Source organism: Dromaius novaehollandiae, chromosome 4 (assembly GCF_036370855.1).
Source record: "Dromaius novaehollandiae isolate bDroNov1 chromosome 4, bDroNov1.hap1, whole genome shotgun sequence".
Classification (NCBI taxonomy): Eukaryota; Metazoa; Chordata; class Aves; order Casuariiformes; family Dromaiidae; genus Dromaius; species Dromaius novaehollandiae.
In genome coordinates, this window is record NC_088101.1 from 10,861,310 (window position 1) to 10,871,894 (window position 10,585).

Consider the following 10,585-nt stretch of genomic DNA (forward strand, 5'->3'; position numbering starts at 1 on the left):
ATGAGGCCGAGCCCTAAGGAGCCGGAGCTGAGCTGCGAGGAGCCCCCGCTGTGCTCCCAGCAGGCTCCCAAGGAGGCCCAGAGCCAGGCGGGCGCAGGCAGGTCGTCCCCAGCCAGGAGCGGGGCCCCGCGCAGGGCGGGAGGGAGGCGAGCGGAGGCATCGTCCTGCTGCGAGTAGGGAGCCGGGCGGCTTCTGTCCGGGAGGAAACAAACCTCGCGCTGCCTCTCTGCGCCGCGGTGCTCCCGGCTTCGCTGCGGAGCGCAGAAAGGAGGCGCGAGGCCGTCGCGCGGTGTCGGCAGCCCCTGGCCAGGACACAGAGACAGGCAGCGAGGCTGGAGCTGTTACTCACCAGGGACACAACCCCCCAGGCTCCTCAGGGAGAAGGCACCGGGGGAAACGTCCCCCGGCTCACCAGGAAGCGCCTCCGAGGTGCCCGCGGGGGTGAGAGGGGCCGGGACGCAGCCCCTGCTGCCGGACATGCTGTCCCAGGCTCTGCGCGCAGGCGGCAGCGTCCCAGAGCCGGCGCTGGGACGATGCTGGGGCGTTGGCACTGGCCGTCCCAGACAGCCCTGCTGGGGCTCCTCTGTCCCTGGAAATGTCAAAAGAAAATAAAAAGAGAACAAAACTAAACAAAAAAAAAAAAACCCAAAGAAATGAAGGGTGTTTCAGGAGAGGCCCAGCACCACCACAAGCCACCGCAGGCCCCACAACGGGGCCATTCCCCAGCGCAGCCTCACCCGGGCGCAGGTCGGGGCACCGCTGGAGCTGGAGCTGAGCTGTTGGGAGCCAGCGCTGCAAGGAGCCCGCGCGGTGCTCCCAGCAGGGTTTCCCGGAGCCAGGCGGGCGCAGGCAGGTCGTCCCCAGCCAGGAGTGGGGCCACGCGCGGGGCAGGAGGGAGGCGAGTGGAGTGCTGGGGTGAAGCTGCGGCATTTGCACTGGCCGTCCCAGACAGCACTGCTGGGGCTCCTCTGTCCCTGGAAAAGCACAACAAAAAAGGGGAAAGGAGAACCAACAAAAGAAGGGAGGAAAAAGAACAAAAAAGGGAAAGGAGAAACAACAAAAAAAGGGAAAGGAGAAACAACAAAAAAAGGGAAAGGAGAAACAACAAAAAAAGGGAAAGGAGAAACAACAAAAAAGGGAAGGAGAAACAACCAAAAAAAGGGAAAGGAGAAACAACCAAAAAAAGGGAAAGGAGAAACAACAAAAAAAGGGAAAGGAAAAAGAACAAAAAAAGGGAAGGAAAAACAACAAAGGGAAGGAAAAAGAACAAAAAAGGAAGGAAAAAGAACAAAAAAAAGGGAAAGGAGAAACAACAAAAAAAGGGAAAGGAGAAACAACAAAAAAAGGGAAAGGAAAAACAACAAATAAAAGGGAAAGGAAAAAGAACAAAAAAAGGGAAAGGAGAAACAAAAAAAAGGGAAAGGAGAAAAAACAAAAAAAAGGGAAAGGAAAAAAGAAAAAAGGGAAAGGAGAAACAACAAAAAAAGGGAAAGGAGAAACAACAAAAAAAAGGGAAAGGAGAAACAACAAAAAAAGGGAAAGGAGAAACAACCAAAAAAAGGGAAAGGAGAAACAACCAAAAAAGGGAAAGGAGAAAGAAAAAAGGGAGAGGAGAAACAACAAAAAAGGGAAAGGAGAAACAACAAAAAAAGGGAAAGGAGAAACAACAAAAAAAGGGGAAAGGAGAAACAACAAAAAAAAGGGAAAGGAGAAACAACCAAAAAAAGGGAAAGGAGAAACAACCAAAAAAAGGGAAAGGAGAAACAACCAAAAAAAGGGAAAGGAGAAACAACCAAAAAAAGGGAAAGGAGAAACAACAAAAAAAGGGAAAGGAGAAACAACCAAAAAAAGGGAAAGGAGAAACAACCAAAAAAAGGGAAAGGAGAAACAACCAAAAAAGGGAAAGGAAAAAGAACAAAAAAAGGGAAAAGAGAAAACAAAAAAAAAGGGAAAGGAGAAACAACAAAAAAAGGGAAAGGAGAAACAACAAAAAAGGGGGAAAGGAGAAACAACAAAAAAAAGGGAAAGGAGAAACAACCAAAAAAAGGGAAAGGAGAAACAACCAAAAAAGGGAAAGGAAAAAGAACAAAAAAAGGGAAAGGAGAAAACAAAAAAAAAGGGAAAGGAGAAACAACAAAAAAAGGGAAAGGAGAAACAACAAAAAAAGGGAAAGGAGAAAAAACAAAAAAAGGGGAAAGGAGAAACAACCAAAAAAAGGGAAAGGAGAAACAACAAAAAAAGGGGAAAGGAGAAACAACAAAAAAAGGGAAAGGAGAAACAACAAAAAAAGGGAAAGGAGAAACAACCAAAAAAAGGGAAAGGAGAAACAACCAAAAAAAGGGAAAGGAGAAACAACCAAAAAAAGGGAAAGGAGAAACAACAAAAAAAAGGGAAAGGAGAAACAACAAAAAAAGGGGAAAGGAGAAACAACAAAAAAAAGGGAAAGGAGAAACAACCAAAAAAAGGGAAAGGAGAAACAACCAAAAAAGGGAAAGGAGAAACAACAAAAAAAGGGGAAAGGAGAAACAACAAAAAAAGGGAAAGGAGAAAGAAAAAAGGGAGAGGAGAAACAACAAAAAAAGGGAAAGGAGAAACAACAAAAAAAGGGAAAGGAGAAACAACAAAAAAAAGGGAAAGGAGAAACAACAAAAAAAGGGAAAGGAGAAACAACAAAAAAGGGAAAGGAGAAACAACAAAAAAAGGGAAAGGAAAAACAACAAAAAAGGTAAAGGAAAAAAGAAAAAAAGGGAAAGGAGAAACAACCAAAAAAAGGGAAAGGAGAAACAACCAAAAAAAGGGAAAGGAGAAACAACAAAAAAAGGGGAAAGGAGAAACAACAAAAAAAGGGGAAAGGAGAAACAACAAAAAAAAGGGAAAGGAGAAACAACAAAAAAAGGGAAAGGAGAAACAACAAAAAAAAGGGAAAGGAGAAACAACAAAAAAAGGGAGAGGAGAAACAACCAAAAAAAGGGAAAGGAGAAACAACCAAAAAAAGGGAAAGGAGAAACAACCAAAAAAAGGGAAAGGAGAAACAACAAAAAAAGGGAAAGGAGAAACAACAAAAAAAGGAAAGGAGAAACAACAAAAAAGGGAAGGAAAAAAGAAAAAAGGGAAAGGAGAAACAACCAAAAAAAGGGAAAGGAGAAATAACCAAAAAAAGGGAAAGGAGAAACAACAAAAAAAGGGAAAGGAGAAACAACCAAAAAAAGGGAAAGGAGAAACAACAAAAAAAAAGGGAAAGGAGAAACAACCAAAAAAAGGGAAAGGAGAAACAACCAAAAAAGGGAAAGGAGAAACAACAAAAAAAAGGGAAAGGAGAAACAACAAAAAAAGGGAGAGGAGAAACAACAAAAAAATGGAAAGGAGAAACAACAAAAAAAGGGAAAGGAGAAACAACAAAAAAAGGGAAAGGAGAAACAACAAAAAAAAGGGAAAGGAGAAACAACCAAAAAAAGGGAAAGGAGAAACAACAAAAAAAGGAAAGAAAAAACAACAAAAAAGGGAAAGGAAAAAAGAAAAAAGGGAAAGGAGAAACAACCAAAGAAAGGGAAAGGAGAAACAACCAAAAAAAGGGAAAGGAGAAACAACCAAAAAAAGGGAAAGGAGAAACAACAAAAAAAGGAAAGGAAAAAGAACAAAAAAGGGAAAGGAAAAAAGAAAAAAAGGGAAAGGAGAAACAACAAAAAAAAGGGAAAGGAGAAACAACAAAAAAAAGGGAAAGGAGAAACAACAAAAAAAGGGAAAGGAGAAACAACCAAAAAAAGGGAAAGGAGAAACAACCAAAAAAGGGAAAGGAGAAACAACAAAAAAAAGGGAAAGGAGAAACAACAAAAAAGGAAAGAAAAAAGAACAAAAAAAGGGAAAGGAGAAACAACAAAAAAAAGGGAAAGGAGAAACAACAAAAAAAAGGGAAAGGAGAAACAACAAAAAAGGGAAAGGAGAAACAACAAAAAAAGGGAAAGGAGAAACAGCAAAAAAAGGGAAAGGAGAAACAACAAAAAAAGGGAAAGGAGAAACAACAAAAAAAGGGAAAGGAGAAACAACAAAAAAAAGGGAAAGGAGAAACAACCAAAAAAAGGGAAAGGAGAAACAACCAAAAAAAGGGAAAGGAGAAACAACCAAAAAAAGGGAGAGGAGAAACAACAAAAAAGGGGAAAGGAGAAACAACAAAAAAAAGGGAAAGGAGAAACAACCAAAAAAAGGGAAAGGAGAAACAACAAAAAAAGGGAAAGGAGAAACAACAAAAAAAAGGGAAAGGAGAAACAACCAAAAAAAGGGAAAGGAGAAACAACAAAAAAAGGGGAAAGGAGAAACAACAAAAAAAGGGAAAGGAGAAACAACAAAAAAAGGGGAAAGGACAAACAACAAAAAAAGGGAAAGGAGAAAGAAAAAAGGGAGAGGAGAAACAACAAAAAAGGGAAAGGAGAAACAACAAAAAAAGGGAAAGGAGAAACAACAAAAAAAAGGGAAAGGAGAAACAACAAAAAAGGAAAGGAAAAAGAACAAAAAAAGGAAGGAAAAAGAACAAAAAAAGGGAGAGGAGAAACAACAAAAAAAAGGGAAAGGAGAAACAACAAAAGGGAAGGAGAAACAACAAAAAAAGGGAAAGGAGAAACAACCAAAAAAAGGGAAAGGAGAAACAACCAAAAAAGGGAAAGGAAAAAGAAGGAAAAAGGGAAAGGAAAAAGAACAAAAAAAGGGAAGGAAAAAAAAGGAAGGAAAAAGAACAAAAGGGAAAGGAAGGAAAAACAACACAAAAAAATGGAAAGGAAAAAGAAAAAAAGGGAAAGGAAAAAGAAAATAGGGAAAGGAAAAAGAACAAAAAAGGGAAAGGAAAAAGAACAAAAAAAAGGGAAAGGAAAAAGAACAAAAAAAGGGAAAGGAGAAACAGCAAAAAAAAAGGGAAAGGAGAAACAACAAAAAAAAGGGAAAGGAGAAACAACAAAAAAAAAGGGAAAGGAGAAACAACAAAAAAAGGAAGGAGAAACAACCAAAAAAAGGAAGGAAAAACAACACAAAAAAAAGGAAGGAGAAACAACACAAAAAAAAGGAAAGGAGAAACAACCAAAAAAAGGGAAAGGAGAAACAACCAAAAAAAGGGAAAGGAAAAAAAACAAAAAAAGGGAAAGGAGAAACAACCAAAAAAAGGAAGTGCAGGGCGTTTCAGGAGAGGCCCAGCACCACCACGAGCCACCCCAGGCACCGGCTCGGCCGTGCCCACCCCGCCGGGCGCCCCGCGGCCCCCCACGCTCAGCGCTGGGGCTGCGGCACAGACACCGCGGCCCTGCCGCAGCCTCCCCGGGCAGAGCTGCCCCGCGGGGCTCGGCCTGAGCCCGGCAGCAGCCTCGGGGAAGGCAGACGCCGCCCCGGGCGGGCGGGCGGGCGCCCCGGCCGCGTTTGGCACCGCCGAGCCCAGCGGGACCCGCGCGCCGACCCCCCTCAGACCACCCCATGCACGCGACAGCGGCCAGGAGCCACGAGGCAAAAGGGGTTTTTCCCGGCCAGCAGCCGGGCACGGGCACTCGCCGGACACCGCCTCCCTCCCGCGCCGGCGTCCCCCCATCGGGGCTGCGCTCCTCGCCGCGGCTCGGGCTGAGCCTTCCCTGCTCGGCTGCTCCCACGTGGCATCACCTGCGCTGGCAAAGGCCCTCACGAGGGACCGGCCACAGCGAGCAGGACCCGGCTCTTGCCCGAGCAGCAGCTCCCGGCCCCGGCGCCCGGCCCGCACGTGCGGAGAGCGGGCAGGAGGAGTGTCCAATTTAGGGCCATGGTACCTGCGGCAGGGACTCTTCTCTGCGCCTCTCCACAGCGGACGAACCGGCATCCACTTGTCGTCTGACCCGTCGTTCCTGGACTGCCTGGATTAGTGTCTGCTGCTCGTTTTGGCTGCGGTCTGTTGGGAGAAAAAGTTATTCGGGGTGGGAAAACTAGAAGCAACGAAAGCCACGACTCTGTCCTTGACAAGCTGCTCCGCTACTGTTTTCTCTCTCTTTCTTTCGTCCTCTGGCTGTGGAAGGCAGCCCCTTCCCTTTGGCGCGCGGCTCTGGCTCGTGGCTGACACCCGTCCTCACCTCAGTCTCCGGGATTTGGGGCTGCTGCTGGAAAAGATTTTGTCCTTTGGCGGATGCTGCGAGTACGCGCTTGCAGCGTACCTTGTATTTCCTTTCAGGAGCATAAAACTGAAGAGGAAGACCACCCATCACATCATCTCAGCAGCTCCACTTTCTCTGCCACAGCATGAAGAGGAACACTCGTATTTTATTTCCCCCCTCCAAATGACAGCACAGCTTTAAGCCGTGTTCCTCCATGTTTGCCAAAGCGTTTCCAAGTCTTAGGCGTCTGGTTTTTCAAAGAGCAGGTGAAAAGCTTAGCTCCCAGTGAAAGGCATGAAGTCTGAAAAAGAGAAACCTTTTATCTAACACATCTTTAAAGAAGCTATTTCTCTCTATGTCCGGTAGCACCCGTTGCCAGTCGAGACAAGAAAAGAGCACTTGCGGGAAGGGGATGCGCTGGTTCTGCTCAGCGGAGCATCCGGAGAGGAGGACAGAGTCTGTCAGGAAAAGCCTGAAGCCTTGCCGTAAGGACACGGGACACATCAAATGGTGCACAACATACAGACAGAGCCATGAATCCACCTGGTCTTCACTTTCTGACTTCTGATCTAAGGAAAATGCTAAACAAGGCAGGATTTGCTAGGTACAGTAAGTTCCCATTATAATAACTATAATAATAATTTAAATATAGTAATAATTTCTGTGGCTCTTTGATCCCCATATATATATACACACACTTGTCCACACCTAAACTGTATTTCTTCCTTAATGAAAACCTGGTAATTTTGCCCATCAGCCTGGGTGGCTTGCTCTTTACAACTCTGTAGTCCAAGCGTCTAATCCTGCAAGACAGCCTTTACAGTAAGTGGTTCAATTAAAAACTAGTTGCCTCTCTCCTACTTTCAACATCAGTTATTTTGAAATACAAAGACTACTTTTAATTCTCTCTCCTCCTTCAAGGGTATTTTCCTAAAACACAGATTTGCATGAAGAAATGTCGATAAAAATAGGCACTGCCTGACCCTGACCCCTCTCCACAGCACAGCAGCATTGCACAGAGCAGAGGGTCACTGCCAGGGGGTCTGAGTCTCTCCGCTTTGCAGCCTAACACCAAAACCTTTCTCTCTTGTTTCGTGGGAACCTCGGGAAGCCACAGTCAGGACTGGCACCTCGCTGGGCCAGAGGGTGGATAAGCAGCTGTGAGGACGGGGGAAAGTTTGCAGTCCTCCCTGCTTTTTTCAGTGCACATCTGTTTCCTTATGAAAAGTGCTAACAGCTGCTCCAGATGAGTCCTGGTAGCTCTGGAGACAAGCACTTCGAGGTGCTTTGGGCAAATATACCTGATCTTGCTCTGCAAAGACTTCTCACCTTAGGTTAATCCACTCTTCACGTCAACTGAACAAACCAGCAAGGCTGGCAGTCCTTTGACACGGGCACCTGCCTACTGCAATAGGGATTAAAGTCACAAAACTCATTTCTCACACGCCACAGGACCTTCCTGAGAGCATCACAGACCCGAGGCGGACACCTTGGCTGGGCTGGGCCGGAGCCGACGAGCAGGGGGCGAAAACTCCCCATTTCACGACAAACCTCTGCAGCCGCCCCATCCATCCTGTCAGCACAACGTTGGACTCTGCTTCGGGGAGCCCCTTCTCCATCCTTCTTCAAAGGAAGGTGCGTTTCCTCCTTACCGGGGTTCTGCGAGAAAGAAGAGCTACACTGTAAAAAACCACTGCTATCACTGCTAGATAAAAACAACCGTGTTGTTTTAAAGGAAATAAAGCACAGAACTCAACTGCCAAGTGAACTCCTTGGCGGTCAGCTGGATCGGGCAAAGCTCCTTATCCTTCAGGTAGTCCAAAAAATTACATACTCTGATGCTTGACAAGGAGGTGGCATGCTGAGCATAAACGCCCTGGATGCTGAGACAGGTAAAGCAGTGTTTCCATTTCCAGCAACTTTTTGGGTGAACTCTTTTACACCTGAAATAAACAAACACAGACAAGTTCATTAAATACAACCCCTGGTACATCTGATCACCTCACGATAGGATGCCACCTGCCTACTGCTAATACCTGGGAAAGGCAGAAAACCCATTATCACCTGCTGAACCTAAGGACTTCTGCTCCCAAAATGCTCTTTCCTATAAACTTCTATGGACTGCTGAAGAAACAGCAGCAACAGAAACAAGACCTATGTGTCACCTACCCCAATCAAGTAAGCACACCATGCCTTTTTCCCAGGTCTTACACTTACCAGTCATCATGATGAGTGCAACTATGAAACCCAGCCAGGACGCACCTGCCTAGGCCTCCTGCCCACTCACATCCATCCCTCGCACTGCCAGTGCCATGAATCAGTTTTAGACTGCCAGCAGGGACTAAGAGGGCACGTCCAGTTCACAGAAAATCCCAGGCCCACAGTCTTTTCTGCAGCCTTGTTGAAAGCCGGGACCCCAGAGCAGACCTTAGCTTCCTTTTGGTTCACTTTTCCAGCCCCCCCACCCCCCCGTATGCTCATGCTGGAAGCTGAGGGGGAAGGGGAGGACTGCAGGGCTCAGGCCCACGGGCTCATTTCTAGAAAACGCGCTCACACCCACGGGAAGCTGCAGGCAGTTCCCACGCTCAGCAGGGACAGAGTCTTTTACATGGGGCTTCGTGGTGGCAGTGGGCAACAGAGGAGGAACAGCGAGGAGGAAGACTGCTGGCGATCAGGGCAGAGCTCTCCAGGGAACAGGAGGATCCCTCCTGGGCCTCGTGTGCAGGACACAACTGGATTTAGGTCTCTCTGGGCACACAGGGAGAGCAAAAGCTGGGGGAACCTGGCTGCCAGCTTGAGCTTTGTGCAGTGGGTCAGGACACAGGGGCAGGCAGCAGAGATCTTGATTGCACCCTCTACCCCACCCAGGGGTCCAGCCTCAGGGGGGAACCCAGCATGCTCCCCATGCAGCCTCCCCCTCCCCTCAGCCCCCCACACCACAGCAGCTGGGGGCTTCCCCACTGTGTCCAGGCTCCAGGAACCTCAGGGCTCCCACACTGGCAGACCTCCTTGCTCAGGCACCCTTTCCACTCAGGTTTCATTTTATGCTTGGTGGTTTTTAATGAAACATGATCCATCATCAGTGAACACTTATCACAAGGCCTTAAGGCAGTAAACACAGCTCCATGAAGTCCAGTTGCATCAGAAAGTGGAATGACTTATGGTTTGAAGGCTAGAGAAACAATCCCCATGTGTAGCTTTCTCTGCTAAAGACATGCTCTTTCCATAAACCCTCTTTGGAAGAGGTAGATAATGCCATAAGGTTTCCTGGGAGAACATCCATCAGACTGTCTCAGCCAAAGCCCAGTTCAATTACTAGTCTTGGTTTGATGCGTATCAGAAAAACCAAGAGCAACTCATGCACCTGGCCTGAAAGGATATTTTCCTGTTTCCACAGGCTCCAGAACAACCCCCAGTGTTTTGCATGCTCGTCACCAAATGCCAGAAGCACTGCGTTGGCATTTCCAGGAGCTAACAGGCAGCACAGTTGTTTGGGGGCCCAAGAATGAGACACCCAGTCCCTGTCCACAGCAGGCTTTTCAGACCACACTGTGGACACAGCTGCATGGAGGAGGCAGAACATGCCCAGGCCAAGCAGTGCTGCAGGAGCTTTGGGTGCCAGTGGCTGCCTCAGTCATACCCAGGCTTGAGAAGCACAAGGCTTGGCTGCGCAGGCTGACTGGAACACACCGAGGAAACATTTCTTCTTCAGCTCCAGGGCTTGGCTGAAGAGCTCTGCCCTTTTCTTAGTAGGCCCCATATGAAGGACAGGCCAAGGGCAAGATATGGCCACAGCCGTAAGGAATTCCAGCACATCTGCTAAGGAAAAAGACATCTTGGTGAAGAGTTTCATAGGTACTTACTTCTCCCACACCACATGTCAAGGGACACAGTGACATTCAGTGGGCTGCCTCTTAAAATACCCTCAGAAATGCAAAACTTGGGAAGCTGATTCCATACAGACTAACACAGCTAAAATCACTTTCTTGAAAGCTGGACCTGCTCCTGCAATAGCCCCTCTCAAACTCATCTGGAACACTTCAAGGTCCCTCTCCTTCAGCTCTCTCCATGACCTTGGCCCAGCCAGGGACCCCACCTGAAGGGCTGCTCTGCTCCTTCCACAGGCATTTGTAGGCTCTTGGCCTTGCCAGTCTCTGCAGGCATGTGCATGGAGGGGGACAGGGCCCTGCCTGAAATGCCCAGCATTACCTTTACTTACTATCATGCTTTGCAGGCTCTCTCCTTGGCCTCTCTGCTTGTACAGACCAAGGATGGTTAAAAACCTCAGTTTTCTGACAAGTGTTTCTGCACTGCTGAAGATGACAGCAGCACACTAGTGGCTTTGTTAGCTCATGCAGTGTCTTCCAGACTTGGCTTTTATTTTTGTCACCACTTACTGCAGGTTTCTTCCCCTGTCTTTTGCCTAGGACACAGAGCACGACTTCACCTGTATTTGTGCAGGGCCATGACCTGTTCCCACCACGGGTGCTGCC

The 10,585-nt window shown here is 47.2% G+C and overlaps 1 protein-coding gene across 1 annotated transcript; it reads left to right on the top strand.

Annotated features, from left to right (window-relative positions):
- LOC135328145 (axoneme-associated protein mst101(2)-like) lies at positions 1–5,359 on the top strand. The gene is made up of 2 exons (XM_064510475.1): positions 1–97; positions 3,152–5,359. Exons 1-2 carry the CDS (start codon positions 1–3, stop codon positions 5,329–5,331), a joined length of 2,277 nt encoding a protein of 758 aa, XP_064366545.1. The 3' UTR covers positions 5,332–5,359.
- Positions 5,360–10,585: the final 5,226 nt, after the last annotated feature.

Coding starts and splice junctions, on each gene's coding strand:
- LOC135328145 (XM_064510475.1), top strand. CDS start 1: ATGAGGCCGAGCCCTAAGGAGCCGGAGCTGAGCTGCGAGGAGCCCCCG. Junction 98..3,151: donor CCAGAGCCAGGCGGGCGCAG/GCAGGTCGTCCC, acceptor AGGAGAAATAAC/CAAAAAAAGGGAAAGGAGAA.